General features: G+C 48.4%; 1 protein-coding gene across 1 annotated transcript in view; it reads right to left on the bottom strand.

Annotated features, from left to right (window-relative positions):
• Nucleotides 1–21,751, bottom strand: part of DYM (dymeclin) — a gene marked incomplete at its 5' end in the record, with an annotated part of 271,700 nt that overhangs the window by 198,515 nt on the left and 51,434 nt on the right. The window contains 3 exons of the mRNA XM_073584839.1: nt 4,405–4,530; nt 5,833–6,011; nt 6,445–6,627. Of these exons, the coding sequence (XP_073440940.1) occupies nt 4,405–4,530; nt 5,833–6,011; nt 6,445–6,627 (488 nt within the window). The remainder of the gene's footprint in view (nt 1–4,404; nt 4,531–5,832; nt 6,012–6,444; nt 6,628–21,751) is intronic.

Here is a 21,751-nt window from a genome sequence, read left to right as displayed (position 1 = left end):
GACTATACACGTGCTACGCCAATTCTTTGGAATGCACTTCCCAGGTCAATACGATTAGTCCCCAATCCCCACAATTTTAAGTGTGCCCTGAAAACGCATTTATTCAGACTGACCTACCGCCTCAACACATTAACCTAATCTATCCCTGTGTGGCAAAGCCAAAAGTTTTATCATAACCAGGTTCCCCGCATCATGTTCCCACATGCTTTATGCATCCATTAGCCCTCTGTGTCTGTACTGTCACACACTTAACATTATGGCTGGTCCATACAATCAGGACAACTGTTACCACCCACCTTTCGTGTCTCCCCTTTTTCCTCATAGACTGTAAGCTTGCGAGCAGGGCCCTCATTCCTCTTGGTATCTGTTATGATCTATGTGATTATTGTTATGCTGTAATGTCTATCGTCTGTACAAGTCCCCTCTGAAATGTAAAGTGCTGCGGAATACGTCGGCGCTATAGAAATAAAATTTATTTATTGTCCAGGTTTTGCATCCGTATGTTACTACAGAAAAGACTGGACTATGTACTTGCCATGTCTTTGTCGCCAGTGACATGTTCCACGATTTGAAGACCTTGTCCAGTGACTTTATTGCCGATTTGCCCATCGCTATTCTCCTATAGACTTCCGGTGTCATCACTGCATCTTGAGTGATCATTGATCTGAGTAGGCTGAAGCCTTTACAACTTCCAGTTTGTCCCCGTCCATCTCAAATGAGTCCCGGTCACACCTGGCAGTAGTCAATATTTTATAGTCTTCTTTGTGGTGAGCGTTCCATCTTGACACTTCATACTAAGTCCTTCATTAGATCTACACTTCTTGCTATTAATGTATCGTCTGTGCATTTAAGATTCTTGATAATTCGTACAGCAATTTTGACCCCTTCGTGGCTGCCATGTAATACCACATTTCTCCAGCAGTGGCCACTGCAGCAGAAATTAGCAGCTGGGTCCATCATCATCTTTTCAAAATCGGCTGATCGCTGCAGCTGATCTCAGAATAAAAGGATGTGCCTCTGATTAATGAAGACAGTCTTGACGGAGTGCCCCAGAATAAGAAGTGCCAGACTCATTAAAGGGCTTGTCTACTTTAATGCAGCAGCCGCCCTGACTTCCTTCATGATGTTCGATTTGTCTGAAGGCAAATTCGGCACCGATTGGGCGCAGGTCTCGTGTGACGTAACAATCTCACCTGAGTCCCAGGAACGCAAATACAGACACCGCTGGAACGGTGTCTTGGTCGGCAGCACGTGATCCCCGGCTCAGGCCACCACTGATGGAAATTTCCACCCAAACTTTTAGCTAGTTTGAGTAAAGTTCCTTTAATCTGTCATCACCGTTTTCCATCCAACTTACAGTAAAAAAAAAAATCTTTAATCGAGCGACAACTTCTAATGTCATGTAACAAACGGGCGTCCCTGGGAAAGAACATTCAAGAAGCCTCGGCAGTAAATTATACAACACCGCACAAGCCAAGACGTCTCCATACGAAAAGCTGACGCTTCTCCAGCCAAACAAGTGAGGAGGCGCTCAGCAATAAGTGGCCGTCCTAGAAGAGCCCAAATGTTTGTGAAGAATATGCTATTAAAGGGCTTTTCTAATCTATTGAAACCCCCAACACACAGCAAAATAGTCCCATCTGCCTTGACAACCCATCAGCACCCCATGGGTAGGAAATAGGGCGAATGGGCTCAGCTCCGGAGCAGTCTCCATACAACTGCTATAAGGTAGAATGGGGTTAAAGTAGCCTCCCATTCTTACTGATCAGAACAACTGGTTTGAAGGCGATTCCTTAGTGATCCAGGACAAATGTCCCCTTCCTAGAGGATCTAGGGTAGGACACGGATTTCACATTAAATTCCCTGATGGTCTCGGAAAAGAAAGAGGTTATCATTTTATTCCCCGGTGGTCTACCGAGTAAGAACGGGATAAATTCCTTGTGGTCCATGGTATAAAGGGGTTATTTTATTCCCTGATGGTATAAAGTAAGAAAAAGGGAATAGATGCCTTTTTGTATGTCATATGAAAGAGGCTATAACTTAGTGCCTAGTCATCTATATAAAAGGAGATAAATACCTAGTAGTCTACAGTATAAAAGGGCAATGATTTTTTTCCCCAGGTTCCTTAAGATAATAGAAAGGACACTTTGTTGCAATTGGCTTAGGTGGCACCTCATTTTTTTTTTTTTTAATTAGTATTTTGCCACGCTTTACTGTAGGCATCACCACCAAACCCCCGTCCTGCTTCACTGCAAGCACCAGCGAGCCCCCCGTCCTGCTTCACTGCAGGCACCAGCAAGCCCCCCGTCCTGCTTCACTGCAAGCACCAGCGAACCCCCCGTCCTGCTTCACTGCAAGAACCAGCGAGCCCCCATCCTGCTTCACTGCAAGCACCAGCGAGCCCCCATCATGCTTCACTGCAAGCACCAGCGAGTCACCGTTCTGCTTCACTACAAGCACCAGCGAGCCACCTCTGTGCTTCACTGCAGGCACCAGCGAGTCACCGCCGTGCTTCACTGCAAGCACCAGCGAGCCACCGTCCTGCTTCACTGCAAGCACCAGACAGCCACCGTCCTGCTTCACAAAAAAGCACCAGAGAGCCACCGTCCTGCTTCACTGCAAGCACCAGTGAGCCACCGTCCTGCTTCACTGCAAGCACCAGTGAGCCACCGTCCTGCTTCACTGCAAGCACCAGCGAGCCACCGTCCTGCTTCACTGCAAGCACCAGCGAGCCACCGCCGTGCTTTACTACAGGCATCACAGAGCCACAGTCCTGCTTCACTGCAAGCACCAGCGAGCCACCTCTGTGCTTCACTGCAGGCACCAGCGAGTCACTGCCGTGCTTCACTGCAAGCACCAGCGAGCCCCCGTCCTGCTTCACTGCAAGCACCAGAGAGCCACCGTCCTGCTTCACTGCAAGCACCAGTGAGCCACCATCCTGCTTTACTGCAAGCACCAGCGAGCCACCGCTGTTCTTCACTGCAGGCATCACCGAGCCACCGCCGTGCTTTACTACAGGCATCACCGAGCCACAGTCCTGCTTCACTGCAAGCACCATCTAGCCCACGCCGTGTTTCACTGCAGGCATCACCGAGCCACCGCCATGCTTTACTGCAGGCATCACCGAGCCACCGTCGTGTTTCACTGTAGGCATCACCGAGCCACTGTCGTGTTTCACTGCAGGCATCACCGAGCCACTGTCATGCTCTACTGAAAGCACCAGCAAGCCATGAGTCATGGCCCTGCTCCACTGTAGGCACCAGCAAGCTACTGCCATATGCTCCACTGCAGGCACCAACAAGCCACTGCCATATGCTTCACTGCAGGCACCAGCAAGCCACCGCCATGTGTTAATGCGGTGATCACTGAGCCAGCTCCATACTTCACTGTAGGCTAGGTGTTCTTTTTCAGCATAAGCTCCAGATATACCGCTGATCCATAGCTTTTTCAAAGTTTCAGTTTTGTTTCTTTACACAGAACATAATCCCAGAACTTCTGTGTCTTATTTATATGGCTTTGAGTATACTGGAGACTTTTCTTGTGCTTTTGGGTCAGTAAAGTTAATGTCATGGGCATGGAGACCTTCAAGGGGTTGTTCACTACTAGAACATCCCCTTCTTGAGTTATATGTTTGGCCCCAGATAAGAAAATAAAAACGCCTATACTCCCCTCCCATGCCAGCTCATTTACAGCGGTGTCGGTACGCTCTGTCCCGGGACTCTCATGTGGTTGTTGTGACATGTAAGCCTATTTCCCAATCAGCGCTGGTGTCACCGTTTGGTGACTGACCTCTGACTTCCTCTTCATGTTCAATTCGCTTGAAGGAAGGGCCAGTGACGGCAGCGCTGACTGGGCGCCAGGATCACGTGTAATACAACCGCACGAGAGCCCCAGAACTGCAAGTGCCGACATCCCTGGACCGGCGCTGGCACAGAAGCTGAGTATAGGCTTTTTTATTTTATCTGGGTCAAATATTTAGATCAAGGAGGAGTTGCTCTATTAATGGACATCACCTTTCAGTGCTAGTTGGTGTCTAATGAGCAAATTGAAGCCAGAAGTTGGGGTCTGACTATACATCACACTGCAGCAGGTCATAACAGCCATGACTATACATCACATTGCAGCAAGTCATAACAGCTAGAGGGTCTGTACTTAGTACTAAAGATGCTTGTCATGAAGGGGGCGAATAATTCTGTGATTGCAGGAATCAGTAACCGTGACATTTCGGGATGTATATGCCACAAACCTCTTGTTATATTCATTCTGTTCCGCCATTTACTTTGGCTTATTGCAAAAAGCAGCAAGATAATACATTTTTACTAAGAAACTAATTTTATAATGGAGGAGGAGGGATAATTCTGATTAAACCTCAGACCAGAGACAGTGTGACCGTATCGACCTTACCACTTCATGGATGGATCGGTTGAAGCCATCATCCTCGGTCAGGATGAGCAGGATGATGAGGGACATGTAAACATGGTGGGAGTTGCGTTCTTCTACGTGGTACAAAATCTCCAATATGGGCAGAACCTGAGAAGAAGACAGAAGGGGAAAGGTTCCCGTCACAATCTCGGCAGCGCAGCCTCGGGCTTTAGATCTTTCACCTTAACTTGTATCTTAGCATAGGAGACGCTGGAACGAGTGGAGACATTTATAGGGAAAACATTAAGGACCCTTTTCCCTATGGCTGGTCAGTCTCCTTTAAGGACACACAAACGCGCTGACGCATTTGGAATCAGATTAGTGACGCTGACTCACAGCAGACCAGGAATAATATCCTTAATCCGACTCCCGCATCGTCAGCACTTTTATTGCGGGCTTTTCGGTGTCTTCACTCATATCTTATTCTTTTTAGACCACGATTTACACTGTATAATAAAATACTGCAGCACTAAAGCATGTAGAATAAGCGATCAGTCGATCGCAGGATCAAATCTCCCATAGAGACGAAAAAATAAAGTTAATAAAAATTATATATATTATATACACACACCTGCATAAAAGTTTGTAAATTCCCCACTAGAAAATAAAAAAATGAAGAAAATACATGAGGTATTGCCACATCCTTAAAGAGGTTGTGCACTACTTTTTCATTGATGATCTATCCATAAGATATCCATAGGATAGGTCCTCAATGTCTGATCGACCGGGGTCCTACACCCAGGACTCCCACCCATCAGCTGCTATGGTTGTCGTCAGCGCTGGCCAGAAATACTCCGTTGCGGAGCTGCTCCGTCTACTTGCATTGGCAGTGACAAAGTATTGCACATCCGCCTCCTATTGGTAGATGAAGCAGCTCCGCCAGTGAGTATTTCTGTCCAGCGGCTGCCCACAGCGATATCAGCTGTCCGGTGGGGGTCCTGGGTGTCAGACCCCTGTCGACCAGACATTGATGACCTCTATCTTATGGAGAGGTCATCAATAAAAAAAAAAAAAAAAAAAAAAAAAAAAGTAGTGGACAACGTCTAAGTCAGATCCAGCAAAATACAGTATATAAATTATGTTATCGGTAAATGCTGTGACCAGAGAAAAAAATAGCTGTTTTTCAGTTACCACTACAACATCAAAAGAAAAAAAAAACGAAAAAAAAAAAAAACCAACAACAATCAAATCTTCGCCCATTCCCCAAATCAGTGAAGACGTCCACTCACGACGAAGAAAACAAAACCTCACACAGGTCCTCTCACTGAAAAGTAAAAATGTTGGGGGTGCCGGATAAACCCTTTAAACTGTCCCAATTCAGCCCCTTTAGAAGCACACATACCCATACAGAGGGAAAATGCCAAAAAAATGATAGGACACGTCGTGCATCATTGTCCCAGGAGCACGTACCAGGCTCTCCATGTCGGTGCGGGCCAGGACGTAGGTGCGGACGTTGCTGTTCTGGTGCAGCAGTGTGTACAGGAGCAGCGTGGCCTGGTCTGACTTCTGCTGATCGCACAGAGCCGTGTACAGACTATTGAAATTTATCTGGAAGGAGTGTGGACTTGGGCTGAGCGGCACTGAGCTGTCTGAAATGAAAGACCAACAAGGTTACACGGGCAAAGCTTCAAATGGTGAAACGTTCACACTGCTGTCCTGAAATACTCTGTGCTGCTGGGGGCCCTGATCCATCCAATAACCCTCAATCTGTGATCTCCCACCTGTCCACTACACTCCCCACATCAGGACACTGCCCCTCTCACATCCATCACCAGCACTGCCTCCCTGAACCCAGAACCCGCCTCTCCTCAAATACTCTGTGCTGCTGGGGGCACTGCTCTCTCCAAAAAGTTCTCTAGTCTCCCACATGTGCACTCCCCTCCTTCCATCAGGACGCTGTGCTGCTCACATCCATCCCCACCACCATTACCATCTCCTTAAAGACGGCACACTCCTTAATTACTCTGTGCTGCTGAAAAGCCCAAATCTTTCTCCCATGCCTTGAATATCAGATCCTTTTACCTTGTGTGTTTCTGAAAGATGTAATGGACTGTCGGAAAGGATTGGGGCAGTCAGGAGCGTCGGTGATGTTGGCAAGTACCAGCAGCAGGAGGAGGCTTTGGTTGGCCAGAGGCGAGGACTGCTCCTGTGTGTGGGTCGGTTTGCTCCCAACTCCACCTAAGGTTAATACCGTCCACAGACCACCTGGAAAGTAAGAACATAGATTTGGTACACCCACCAGGGGCCCCGCTTGGCGTAGAGTGTACAACTACAATAACCCGCCCCCGCTTACTGTACAGCTACAATAACCCGCCCCCGCTTACTGTACAGCTACAATAACCCGCCCCCGCTTACTGTACAGCTACAATAACCCGCCCCCGCTTACTGTACAGCTACAATAACCCGCACCGCTTACTGTACAGCTACAATAACCCACCCCCGCTTACTGTAAAGAGAGTACCTGCCCCCTCTTACTGTAGAGACATTAACCAGCCCCCGCTTACTGTAGAGAGCTAATAACCCACCCTCGCTTACTGTAGAGATAAAAGACCCCGCGCGCCCACTTACAATAGAGATAAAGAGCCTGCTCCCTCTTGCTACAGAGATAAGAGCCTGCGTCCACATACTATAGAGATAAAGACCCTGCTCCCACTTACCACAGAGATAAAGAGCCTGCGCCCACTTACTACAGCGATAAAGAGCCTGCGCCCACTTCCTATAGAGATAAAGAGCCTGCTCCCACTTCCTACAGAGATAAAGAGCTTGCGCCCACTTACTACAGAGATAAAGAGCCTGCGCTCACTTCCTATAGAGATAAAGAGCCTGCTTCCACTTCCTACAGAGATAAAGAGCCTGCTTCCACTTCCTACAGAGATAAAGAGCCTGCTCCCACTTCCTACAGAGATAAAGAGCCTGCTCCCACTTCCTACAGAGATAAAGAGCTTGCTCCCACTTCCTACAGAGATAAAGAGCCTGCGCCCACTTCCTATAGAGATAAAGAGCCTGCTCCCACTTCCTACAGAGATAAAGAGCCTGCTCCCACTTCCTACAGAGATAAAGAGCTTGCTCCCACTTCCTATAGAGATAAAGAGCCTGCTCCCACTTCCTACAGAGATAAAGAGCCTGCGCCCACTTCCTAGAGATAAAGAGCCTGCTCCCACTTCCTAGAGATAAAGAGCCTGCTCCCACTTACTATAGAGATGAAGACCCTGCGTCCACTTCCTATAGAGATAAAGTGCCTGCGCCCACTTACTATAGCAATAAAGACCCCACACCCACTAGTTGTAGAGACAATAACCAGCCCCCACTATCTTTGTGTAGATGGATTACATTTGACAACAGTCAGCGCATTCGAGTAATATTTTTATAGTAAGACAGAATATTTAATTGATTTCCAAATATTGGCCCAGATTCATCAATACTGGCAATATTCAAGCCAATCTTTATGCGGGGTGGGGGTGGGGGGGGGGTTGAGGTTTCGGAATCATTAATATGAAAACACTGAAACACGGACTTAAGTAAAATTTGTGAACAACGAAGGACACGGCTCGTCATGAATTGGAAAAGCTGTGGTCACCATGCCCTGGACCGGCCCACCCACCTTTTTCAGAACTGGGCATAAATTTTGGCGCAGCCTCGCGTCTAGCAGAAGTTTTGTGACTGTATCACATTTTCAGCTCATATCAAGGTGTGTGACAGCAGAGAATATTCGGGTATATTAGGCCTAACTACTGGCTTGCCCCCAGCATCGAGCACCCGACAACACTGTCGATCATACTCTGATGTACCAACCGACCACTGCTGTACATGGAGAGGGATCTGCACCCACATATCACTAAGGGGTTAAAAGGGACATCAAATGTGACAACTTCTGCAAAGGTCTGAGCAGAAACATTCCAATATCTATAGAACATAATGGAATCCGACCCCCAACCCGAGCTCAGCGTTCCTAATACCGGACGCTGATCGGTGGATATTACACATTCTCGCCCGCTGCACCTCTCTGGTTGCCCTGCACAATGGCTGACACCCGCGGAGCCGAGGCACCAAGGTTCAGAGGATAAGCATCTTATTTCTTCATAGATGATGCACGGAGATGTGAATTCCCTTTAGGTGAATGTTTCTAACAATTACTACAGGCCCCAGGCCGAGGCCAAAGGGTCCCCACCCAAAATCAGCTGTAGAGCAAACAAGAGCTGATGAGGTCATGCAGGATTCTCGCGAGCTGCCCTAACGGCTTGTAAAACATGCCATGCAAGGGGAAACATTCCACAGACCTGAGGTATAGCAAGCACCGGCTACCAAGACGGGCGGCGTTACCGAGTCAGGTCACCATCGACAGAGCCAAGCAGCCCAACCATCAGGCGTCACAGCAAAAACTGGACCACGCTACTGAGTCCATCCTGAAGCTTCTCTGTCTCCTCCTGCCACTTTTCCCATCATCTGTATACACCTTGATGGGTCCTGTAATATCGTGCCGTGCTGCAATGTAACCACAAGGAGGGAAGAGCAGACCTCGATATCGATTCTGCAGGCAGACCCTTCAATGTATAGTCCCACGTAAGAAAGGGTCATTTTCTCATTTAAATTCTAACGGAGCATCTTTCATTTTTCGGCGAATATCAGAGAAGGCAGGATTTTTCCGCTCCAATTTTGCACCCAACATATGAATGTGGTGAGAGCCACTGTGAAGAAGCAGAACATTTCTGATGCATCTGGATGAGATTTGTAGGACATTTGCCATTTAAAGGGATTCTCCATAAGAAAAAAGCGATGACTTCAAGATCAGTGTAGGTCTGACCAATGGGACCAGCACTGATCCGCAACGTACATGCTCATCCACTGCTCCATCCATTCTCTATGGGGTTGTCGAAAGCAGCCTGGAAACCCTACAGGGGCTTAATGGAGATTAATTGGGTTGCCCAGAGAAAAGAAGCCACATAAAGTGATCTTACTACTGATCGTGGGGGTCTGATCATTTCAACCTGCAATGATCGGCAGAACGCAGAACTTTTATCCCCAGTTGCAAAATTCTAACGGAGATTAAAAGTGCCCGTCCTGCCGATCGATCCAGGACCCCACCGATCCACAATTCTTTTTTTTTTTTTTACACAATGGTGAACCAGGTCGGCAGAGCTTTAGGACCCTTAGATTGTTCTGCTTGCCATGTATGGTGGTCCGCTTGCACAGGCAGATATGTGGCAATAACGAGAGGCGATCAGGAATGTAACAAGACGATTGGCGCTCGTTTATAATACGATCGGTCGGTCCTTGAACCACCGGCAGAACGTTACACGATGACCAGTTTAAGTGTTTGGATGCGATCAGCACATTGATCGTGTGATCGCCGCCATGATCCAGCAGAGCGATGATCGGGAGGGAGCGCTCCTACGAGGTTTGCCTTTAGTTAATGCGATCTGACAGCATTTTTTCATGGGAGAATTAATGACAGAGTTGGGGGTAGATCCTGGACCTGATCGGCATTCCGCCCCCTCCTCCATTCATCGCTCTCCGCTTCCTCCAGCGCCGGCCGCTGCCAGTTCACAGTGAAATAGGAGCTCTTGTTTACATGAATTAAAGTAAGCTCTTTTCATGTTAAAAAAAAAGTCAGATATTCTCAACTTGACCCGGATCCAAGAGCTGGAGCTCGGAGGACGCCAATGTTTCATATTGCTAAAATAACAGAACAATATTTACTTCTATCTGGCAGGGAAACGACGTGAAGGTAGAAGAGCCGCAAGACAAAGCATGAAAGGAAGAGCAGCCCGAGATGGGGGACTGCGGAGCGAACGTCAGCACCGGCAGTCACACGGCTCATCGAGGAGCCTGGAGACAAAAGAGGGAAAAGATCTGCTTCTCACCACCGAGAAATGAGGCTGAGCCGCAGTACCAGACACAGCCAGACACAGAAGTGGCGCTGTTTACGGATAGATAAGCAGAGGTTTAAAAAAAACTGTGATGTCACCTAATATGAATGGTGGATCCTGTGTTATTTACTACTAGATGGTGGCCCGATTCTATCGCATCGGGTATTCTAGAGTCTCGGTTAAAGTAAAAAATAGTGATATACTCACCTTCCAACGGCCCCCAGACTCTGTCCCTCCTCTCACCACGCGCCCGGCATCTTCGGGTCCCAGTAATGCTTTGCGCGAAACACCGCTGATGACGTCGCGCTCTCGCGAGAGTGACGTCATCCTCGGCCCTTCTCGCTAAGCATTACCGGGACCGGTAATTGGTAGAATCGGGCCACCATCTAGTGTATTATACTCCTGTTACACTCGGAGCTGCTGTCACTGTTCTGCTGTTATCTAATGTATTGTACTCCAGTTACACCCAGAGCTGCAGTCACTGTTCTGCTTTTACCTAATGTATTGTAGTCCAGTTACACCCAGAGCTGCAGTCACCGTTCTGCTCTTACCCAATGTATTATACTCCTGTTACAGCCAGAGCTGCAGTCACTGTTCAGATCTTACCTAATGTATTGTACTCCAGTTACACCCAGATCTGCAGTCACTGTTCTGCTGTTACCTAATGTACTCCTGTTACACCCAGAGCTGCAGTCACTGTTCTGCTGTTATCTAATGTAGTGTACTCCAGTTACACCCAGATCTGCTGTCACTGTTCTGCTCTTACCTAATGTATTGTGCTCCAGTTACACCCAGAGCTGCAGTCACTGTTCTGCTCTTGCCTAATGTATTGCACTCCAGTTACAACCAGAGCTGCAGTTACTGCACTGCTGTTATCTAATGTAGTGTACTCCAGTTACACCCAGAGCTGCAGTAAAGGTTCTGCTCTTACCTAATGTATTGTACTCCAGTTATACCCAGAGCTGCAGTCACTGTTCAGATCTTACCTAATGTCTTGTACTCCAGTTACAACCAGAGCTACAGTCACTTTTCTGCTGTTACCTAATGTATTGTACTCCTGTTACACCCAGATCTGCAGTCACTGTTCTGCTGTTACCTAATGTACTCCTGTTACACCCAGAGCTGCAGTCACTGCTCTGCTGTTATCTAATGTAGTGTACTTCAGTTACACCCAGAGCTGCAGAAAAGGTTCTGCTCTTACCTAATGTATTGTACTCCAGTTATACCCAGAGCTGCAGTCACTGTTCTGCTCTTACCTAATGTAATGTACTCCAGTTACACCCAGAGCAGCAGTCACTGTTCTGCTGTTACCTAATGTAGTGAACTCCAGTTATACTCAGAGCTGCAGTCACTGTTCTGCTGTTACCTAAGGTATTGTAGTCCAGTTACACCCAGAGCTGCAATCACTGTTCTGCTGTTACCTAAGGTATGGTACTCCAGTTACACCCAAAGCTGCAGTCACTGTTCTGCTGTTACCTAATGTATTGTACTCCAGTTACACCCAGAGCTGCAGTCACTGTTCTGCTCTTACCTAATGTACTCCTGTTACAACCATAATATTAAAAAATAAAAAAAGGTTATACTCACCTCCAATCTTCTTTCCACGCGTCCGACCTTGCGCAATGAGCGACGCAGCAGTGATGCCTTTAACGACTGTAATGTGCCTGTACAATAAGCAATGCGGCCGTGTTGCCGCGATGACGAAGCAACTGTCGCTGATTGGTCGCAGCAGTTAGGCCGCGACCAATCAGAGAGGCGGGATTTCACAGACAGACAGACAATTAGACAATTATATAGTAGATATATAGAGGTGTTATCAGTCACTGTACAGGAGGAGGAGGTGAGCTGTGCCTCCTACGTTCTCTATATGTAGATTTTAGCTGTTTTTGTAAAGCTTCCTATTCTGATGAAGATGAGATGAAGGTGATGAGTGTCAATTGTGAGTCTGCAGAGAAAAATACAGGATTTCAGAACTTGATTGAAGCAATAGGTCATTCTCTGACAATACATCTAGGATTCTGTCAGGGGCCACATAACGAATTGATACATCATATCTTATTAATAGGACTGAAAATTAATCGTCGGGGTGTGCATTATAATATTTTGATCAAAGGAGTTTCATAGACAAAGGCATTGCTGATCTATAGCCGTGTGAGCACAGGATAGGTCATCAGCGTCTCTGTACACTGTGTAATGGCCACGCACAGACCGCATGCACTTCAATAGGAGCAGAGCTGCAGTACCGAGGACCGCCACTACACAGTGTATGGCGCCATGCTGGTCAGGATCGGCGCACTGACGCTTCATTGACCGTGGCTCCAGGTATTAGCAGAGCGGCTGTCGGACCCTCACCGATCCAGCCCACCAATACGCTGGAGTACAATATAATTTTTAATATAATTTTACGGCTGTACAGAATTTTTGGAAAATACCACAAGAAAAAGATGGAGGAGGCGCTAATAGTATAAGGGGGGATACACACATCACAGGGGATAATGAGGGGAAAGAGGAAAGAGCAGAGCCCTGCCTGTGGCGGAGCGGAGGCTGCGGCGTCCTAAGTGGCTCTGTGGGCAGAGGCTTCACCATTACCAGGCAGGAGAGGGATCAAAGACGCCGGCCGGAGCTTTGGTAATGAAAGCAGTTTCTGTTTGACAGGAAAAGGGGGATATTTCCAAAGACACAAGGAGAGAAATGCCAAAATAAAGTGAGAAGTTGGGAAAGCGTTTATTCGCTTGTGGTAGGAAAAAGTTAATGCCGCTCTTGAATGGGAACCATGAGCTGCAGTCAGAGCATTTTCCATAATGTTACGACACAGCCATTTCTCTGAGGGCCGAGCGCCTGTGATGTGGGATATTCCCTGGGCTGGAGACAGACGCTGCTCCACCGCAAGGCCGAGTGCGGGGGTCACCAGAATAATGCCGGCAGCTCCACCGTGCCAGGCGGCTAATAGGGAAACAACGGAGGTAATCGAAAACTGAGCAGCCGGTGGGCCACCAGACGGCTGGCGGGCCACTGGACAGCCCGGATAACCAAACACCCCGCGGGACACCAGAGAGCCCGCGGATCACCAAACACCCCGCGGGACACCAGACAGCCCGCGGATCACCAAGCTCCCCGCGGATCAGCGCTGCAGAACGTTAAAAAAAACGGCTTAAAAAGCAATCACAAGATGCCGAGTCGTCATGATCACGGCGTCCCTCAGCAGTGTGAATGGTGCAGGAATAACCTGCAGAGCAATCCCAGCCCCTGCTGTTTGCTGCACAGTTTTTGGGTACCTGCCCAAATGGAGATGATTCACAATTCTGGGACTCCCTAATCTGTGCAGATGTCTGTGGTTGATCAGCCTGGTGCTCCCACCGATGAAGGGAGCATTCGCATTTGCAATCCATTAACCCGTTATTTTACCCGACTCTAGAAGCAGGTCTGTTGCATTCAAGGCTTGGTTACGTTATCCAAGAGGTCAGACTCTGGGAAGGAAATTGGTGGCTCACCGGTTCCTATTCTTTTGTGGCGCTGGAAAACTGGAGGTCATTGCCTGCCATATGTCTTAGGATGGAGTAGAAAATGAAGCCAGCAGGTATCTGGTGTATGTGAACACGGCCTTAAAGGGTTATTCTGACATAGGGTATGACATTAATGTCCCAGGAGGTGGGGGCTGCAGCTCAGACAAAAGTCGTAGGTTTTGTGGGCAGAGATTTATGGCTTTATATCCTTCAACTTAGGATCAAAACGTGTGGAAAAACCAAAAGATGGCTGTCAATAATTGACTGGTCCTGAAACAGCCGACTACGAGAGGAGCCCACCCCCCACCGGGACCAGAGCGGAGCGGAGCCCACCCCCCACCGGGACCAGAGCGGAGCGGAGCCCACCCCCCACCGGGACCAGAGCGGGGCGGAGCCCACCCCCCACCGGGACCAGAGCGGGGCGGAGCCCACCCCCCACCGGGACCAGAGCGGGGCGGAGCCCACCTCCCACCGGGACCAGAGCGGGGCGGAGCCCACCCCCCACCGGGACCAGAGCGGGGCGGAGCCCACCCCCCACCGGGACCAGAGCGGGGCCCCACCCCCCACCGGGACCAGAGCGGGGCCCCACCCCCCACCGGGACCAGAGCGGGCCCCCACCCCCCACCGGGACCAGAGCGGGCCCCACCCCCCACCGGGACCAGAGCGGGGCCCCACCCCCACCGGGACCAGAGCAGAGCCCACCCCCACTGGACACCAAAGTCTACAGTGAACAGAGATAATACCTAAAACATCCAATCTTTGCCCCCACAGCTTTGTATGGCTGTGCTCGGCATCTCGTGTGCCATTGCTCAGATAGGTATAGTGGATTCCGTGAGATGGGGTCGTTGTCCAGATCCTTTTCCAAGCGTTACCACTGTCAACACTGCACATGGCGGACAAAGAAAATGCCGCACTGATGTGCACAGGTCCGTATCAGACAAACATTCCTACCAGTCACCTTAGTACAGGAGAGCACAAGTGGGTCCATTTCTACTGTCACTTTGTAGGGTACAGTTGTGACCTGGGGGTCCCCATGTGTAATGGCAAATGAGCGCACAGGTAGGTGGGAGCACTACGGTATCACCGCGTCATTCATTCACCCCACAAATGTGTTCTATCTTCACCCGTGTATGCGCTGGACAAGACCCCATCAGTACAGGGGACGTGGCGCCACATCAGCGCTTTCGCCCCTCCATTCTCTGGATCTCTGAAATGGCAGAATGTGTGTAGTGAGAGCACGGCGTGTCCTGTGCTGCGCACACATTTTTCCTTTTGCCGTCTCCAGGTCTCTTGTGCTGTTATTTCCCATAATTAGCCGGACTAATCTGAGGAAAGCGGCTCTGCTCAGTGCGCTGACAACCCGGGAACAATGTAATCTCCTGGAGGATACGTGCTGCTATCGGCCCCCTCTGGATAAAGCACGGTCACAGTACGGGCCGCGCGGCGCTGTGCACACATGACAGGGCTGAGTGGAGATATCGGGGTCTTGTGACCGACCTCTGGACATCACTGGCACCACAGTGACTAGACCGAGTCTCCAGGCTCTCAGCCCTTGGCATGAAGGCTTCCTGACTGGACACATTCCCAAATCTCCCTGCACCCCCTCGGCTGCGATTGTCCCCTCGGCCTCCTCCTGTAATCACTTTTTCCCCCCTGGATGTTTAGTTAGCAGTTTCCAAATACATAATAAGTCCGCTTCTCCAAAGTAAATACTCTCAACCAGAGATAAAAAAGCAAATACCGCCAGTTAACTCCTGACAGGCGGAACGGCCGCTACTACGCGGGATCAGAAATAGGACGCAAGGAAATACGGCAAAAACAGAGAATGACATCCACTGTGGGGCCTCTTACGGGATCAGAGTTGCTTCTGAAATCATTTTGGGGTCTGGTCTGGGGGATCCGGATAAATTAAGGGAGGAATGGTCTGAGATTAGATTGGAGTCTAGTCTAGTATCGCAAGTCTAAATTGATCTTGTTTGGGGGGGGGGGGGGGGGGTCTGAAATAATTTAGGGTCATGGTTTGGAGTCGGAATTGATCAGACACCTTTAGGAACCGCTCAACTTCCCTGAAAACAGAGGGATTGGGTGCTGACATTCCACCTTCAGGTCCTTCTCTCCCTACGACAGCCTGTAGAAGCGCTCGCCTTGTGCTGTCCCTATGACCTGAGGACTCTTGTCCCCGAGATACATATTTTACCAGCAATCTCACCACTTTGGTCAGGATGGCGGGATGTGCTAACTAGTGGTCAGTGGGTATCTGACAGCTTTGACCCCAAATTGAGCTAGGAATGGTCTCCAGTTGTGAAATGCTGCCAGCGTCTACACCGAGGCGTCCCTTAGGGGATTCAGGCTTTCCATTCATTGACAGGATGTTGTAATGAGTATTTTACAAAGCAGAAGAAGCTGAAAAGATTTCCATATAGTTATCTGGGAAAAAGTCTTCATATAACTTTCTTCATTTGCATCCGGGTGGGTTCTTTTCTGCCTTTGGAGTCCAGTGGGCGGTTCCAACTTAGCGAGTGACGGTTTACCATGTGTTCAAGACTCTAAAGGGAAGCTAGTCAATCCCCGATTAGGAACGCCCACTGGACTACTAAACACAGAAAAAAGCGGGGAATTTAATAAAACAAAATTGCAGCGCCCCCTGCAGTTCAGACGTCATATCCTACAGAACAGGTCCCCATTAAATGGGGGGGACCGCAAGCACCAGCCAGTCTTCCCGGACATGCCCTCCTCATTCCTGGTGCACGGACACGGGCTAGAGCGAGAACATATTTCTGCAGGACTTCAGATGTTTCCTGCATCTTGACAATCACCCCACAAATCGCCCCCATGCTGGTTTACAGTCCTCCTATCACACTTCATGGTTATCCACTTCCAGACAAACTCCTCAAGTGCACTAACAAAAAAATAAATAAAACAGCCATCATACGTCTGACGGAACTTTAAGCGCTGCAGCCAATCAGCTGCCGCAGATTGTCTGCAGTAGTCACGTCACCGCTGTGAATCGGGATGCAGGTATATGATTTTTTTAATGCACTTAAATAGTTAAGAAGTGGATGACTAGTAAGGGGTTTGGCACTTAAAGGAGGACATGAGAGTTAGTGACTGGATCGGGGGCAGCGTGAGCTACACCTCTGTTTGTTAATTTAGGTATTTTAGAACATATCCAGCCTACTTTTCTGAAAGTGGAAAATCCCTTTGAGGACCAGTTGAGTCCCTTGTTAGAGCGCAAAGTGTCTTACTGCTATGATATATGGAGACATCAAGAAAAGAAAGCTGGCTAGAAATAGGAGAGAGATGCTGGCCTTTCGTTTGTCAGACAATTATCCGATCTCGGCTCGGACGAGCGGTCATGCGTTTTCAACAGGGAGGGGGGAGAAAGCTGCTGTCAGACACCTCTGACAGCCGCTCATCTCCCGAGAAAGCTAAAGGATCAGGATCGGCCAGTGAAATCCTGACTGTCCAATTCTTCTTGTAGACGGTTGGCCGCTCCAGCCGAAATCGTACCGTTCCATCCAATGTATATGGGGTTAGTGTTCATTTGCTCTGTGGCGCCACCACAGGGCTAGTAAAGCATTACACAACGACCATTCACATCTATAGCTTGTCTGAGTAACGCAGGACAGGACGGGTCCTCCCGGAAGAGAGAGACGCTCTTTACGCCAGCACTCTGTTTTTTTTTATGTGTTTTTTTTTTTTTTATCATTTTTAAGGCTGTGTTCACACACAGCGTTTTTTTAGCGGTTTTTACCGCGGTTTTCACTATAAAACCGCTATAAAACCGCTAAAAATAAGGTGCACAGTCATTTCTATGCATTTTGCACTTTTTGTGCACATTGATGCGTTTTTTACCGCGAAAAAACCGCATTGCGTTAAAAACCGCAGCATGCACATTAATTTTGCGTTTTTTTCCGCGGTTTAGGCTTCTCCCATGCTTTTAGAAACCGCTGCGGTAAAAAACGCATCAAAAATGCATCAAAACCGCGCAAAAAACACACAAAAACCGCCGCGGAAAAATAGGTGCGGTTTCTGGGAAGGGATTCAGGTTTTTGTGCAGAAATTTTCTGCAACGTGTGCACTTAGCCTAAGAATTTAAAATTTAAAAAAAATAAAAGAGGTTAAACTTTTTTTTTTTTTTTTTTTTTATAAAAGAGCTGCCAATTTTATGCCCGAAGAGTAGAGGCACAAGTACAATGCACCCTGCCGTAACGGCCTCCTACACGGGTGCAGACGCCACGTCCAGCGATCATTCTCCTGTATCTGGCATTCATTTGGATGAAAGCAGGCGTCGCTACCGGCCCGGACATGTAATTACCATCTGACTGCCATGTCGACTTTGCACGACTTCTAAATAAAAGGATCGCATTGATCACAGGGCATTTGTGCGCTAACGAGCTCCTCTCCGATAACTGAAAACACCCATTTGACACTTGGGGTAAAAACAATTTGGAGATATGAGACGCACATGTGCCTGATGTTATGCGGGTAAGGCTAATCCGCTGCAGAAGCACCAGAGAGGCGCGAGGCACGCCAGACCTCGGACTGCTCTCAGGGCTTCCTCCAGAATAGAATGAAAGCTGGGTGACATACGATAAACCCTAGCCATCGCTCTTTGGGGTCTTGAACTTAAAGGGTGATTTTTGGGGTGATCAGGGAATGGCTAAAATATTACTTTTAAGGACTCAGCAGGATTAAAGAAATCTTCAAAATCAGTTAAAACCCCATTTCATTAACCAGGGAGGTTGGGTTTATCAATTTATGCTCCCTATCTAACCTCTCTAACTCACCTCTTCCTCTCTCTGACCACAACCTGCTCACATTCTCTTCCCTCTTCACTCCATGTCTACAATCCCCACCCCACAAACTTTCACACCCTCGCAGGAATCTTAAACACCTTGACCTACACTCATTCTCCGAATCCCTCCTCCCTCTTACAGATATAAGTTCCTTACACAATGCGGATGACGCTGCCGCTCTATATAACACCACAATAGCTGTAGCTTTGGAATCCGCTGCCCCACTTACACATACCAAAACTCGCAAAATCAACAGACAGCCCTGGCACACCAGCCTGACCAAAGAGCTGAGGCGAGCTTCCAGGGCTGCTGAGCGCAGATGGAAAAGATCCCACTCCAACGAGCATTTCATCGCATTCAAACAGTCCCTCACTACTTTCAAGACCACACTCGCCACAGCTAAACAAACCTACTTCTCATCTCTCATATCCTCCCTGTCTCACAACCCTAAACAGTTATTCAACACCTTCAATTCTCTCCTCCGGCCCCCAGCACCTCCTCCCTCCCCACTCATCTCAGCTGAAGACTTTGCCTCATTTTTCAAGCAGAAAATTGATAACATCAGGGACAGTTTTGGTCAACAACCCCCAGAGCCCTTCCTCCCGACTTCCCAGCCCTCCACCTTCAAAACCAACTTCTCCACCATTACAGAAGATCGACTCTCCACTCTACTCTCAAGATCACATCTCACCACCTGTGCACTCGACCCGATCCCATCCCACTTCATCCCACACCTCACCACAGTCTTCATCCCAACCCTAACCCATCTCTTCAACCTATCACTAACAACTGGTGTTTTCCCCTCAAGCTTTAAACATGCCTCCATCACACCTATCCTCAAAAAGCCCTCTCTTGACCCATCCTCTGTATCTAGCTATCGCCCTATATCACTTCTCCCATAGGCCTCCAAGCTACTGGAACAACACGTCTACCTTGAACTGTCCTCCCATCTCTCTTCTTGCTCCCTCTTCGACCGCTTACAATCTGGCTTCCGGTCACACCACTCCACTGAAACTGTCCTTACTAAGGTCACCAATGACCTCTTAACTGCCAAGAGCAAGCGACACTACTCTGTCCTCCTCCTCCTGGACCTGTCGGCTGCCTTTGACACAGTGGACCATTCCCTATTATTACAGACCCTCTCATCCCTCGGCATCACAGACTTGGCCCTCTCCTGGATCTCATCATACCTAACAGACCGGACATTCAGCGTCTCCCACTCACACACCACCTCCTCACCTCGCCCCCTATCTGTCGGAGTCCCACAAGGTTCAGTCCTAGGGCCCCTGCTGTTCTCTATTTACACCTTTGGCCTGGGACAGCTCATAGAATCTCATGGCTTTCAGTATCATCTTTATGCTGATGACACACAGATCTACATCTCTGGACCAGATATCACCTCCCTACTAACCAGAATCCCTCAATGTCTGTCCACTATTTCATCCTTCTTCTCCACTAGATATCTGAAACTCAACATGGACAAAACAGAATTCATCATCTTTCCCCCATCTCACGTGACCCCCCCTACGAACCTATCAATTACAGTAAATGACTGCCCACTCTCCCCAGTCCCACAAGCTCGCTGCCTCGGAGTAATCCTTGATGCTGATCTCTCCTTCAAACCACATATCCAAACCCTTTCCACTTCCTGCCGACTTCAACTCAAAAATATTTCACGCATCCGTTCATTCCTCACCCAAGAATCTGCAAAAACCCTAGTCCATGCCCTCATCATCTCTCGCCTTGACTACTGCAACCTCATGCTCTGCGGCCTCCCCTCAAACACTCTCGCACCCCTCCAATCTATTCTAAACTCTGCTGCCCGACTAATCCACCTGTCCCCCCGCTATTCCCCAGCTTCTCCCCTCTGTCAATCCCTTCACTGGCTCCCAATTGCCCAGAGACTCCATTACAAAACCCTAACCATGACATACAAAGCCATCCACAACTTGTCTCCTCCATACATCTGTGACCTCGTCTCCCGGTACTTTCCTGCACGCAACCTCCGATCCTCACAAGATCTCCTTCTCTACTCCCCTCTTATCTCCTCTTCCCACAATCGCATACAAGATTTCTCTCGCGCATCACCCCTACTCTGGAACTCTCTACCACAACATATCAGACTCTCACCTACCATCGAAACCTTCAAAAAGAGCCTGAAGACCCACCTCTTCCGACAAGCCTATAACCTGCAGTAACCACCGATCGACCAAACCGCTGCACGACCAGCTCTACCCTCGCCTACTGTATTATCACCCATCCCTTGAAGATTGTGAGCCCTCGCGGGCAGGGTCCTCTCTCCTCCTGTACCAGTTATGACTTGTATTGTTTAAGATTATTGTACTTGTTTTTATGTATACCCCCCTCACATGTAAAGCGCCATGGAATAAATGGCGCTATAACAATAAATAATAATAATAATAATAATAATATTTGGTCTTAAAGCAGACGAGGCAAAGGGGGAGAGGCTCCTGCTGCAGCCAGGTCTTTTCTTGAGACCCTCATAGAAGATTTCTTTCTATAATTTTCAGTTTTAAATGTAACAAGGGACAAAATAGGATTAAAGAAAAATAGAAAATAAGGCGAGAAAATGCTGAGCTATTTTCTACATTTTTTTTTCCATTTTTGGTCTCTACAGTCCAATGAGCATCGTCAGCGCGCGTTCAGAGCGGCGTCAGCGCGCGTTCAGAGCGTCAGCTTTTCTTGGATGTGAGAAAAAAAAAAAAAAAAGTTTCTCCACCTTGTCCATTCTTTCTGTCTGTGAAAATTGGATGGCACTCTGATGTCACCTGAGTGGGGTCTGATTTTCTTCCCCAGTCCCATAGCATAGACTTGCATTGCCGATTTTGAGCCGGCAATTGGATGAAAATCGGACATGTCTCAGAATTTTTCAGCGAACCACTACGCCATCCGAAAGAAGAAAAAAAAAAAAAAATCAGCCATGTGAGCAGCCCCATAGACTATGTGTGAAAACGATGGCTGTCACTCATCTGAGAAGATCGGTGGTGTGCACGAGCCCTGAAGCAGATCTCCGTTATTTGCCTCTTTAGTGGTTTCGCATTGCTCAGGTCAGATCTCGTTTCCATTGTCCGGCAGTCGGTGCTGCAGGCACCCAACGACCTCTATGCGGCCTCACTCTCTTATAGTCTATAATAATGGT

This window comes from Dendrobates tinctorius, unplaced genomic scaffold, assembly GCF_039654945.1.
Source record: "Dendrobates tinctorius isolate UK_male_01 unplaced genomic scaffold, ASM3965494v1 ptg000085l, whole genome shotgun sequence".
Lineage (NCBI taxonomy): Eukaryota > Metazoa > Chordata > Amphibia > Anura > Dendrobatidae > Dendrobates > Dendrobates tinctorius.
Note: the sequence above shows the minus strand (reverse complement) of the source record. Positions and strands in the feature narration are given on the sequence as shown.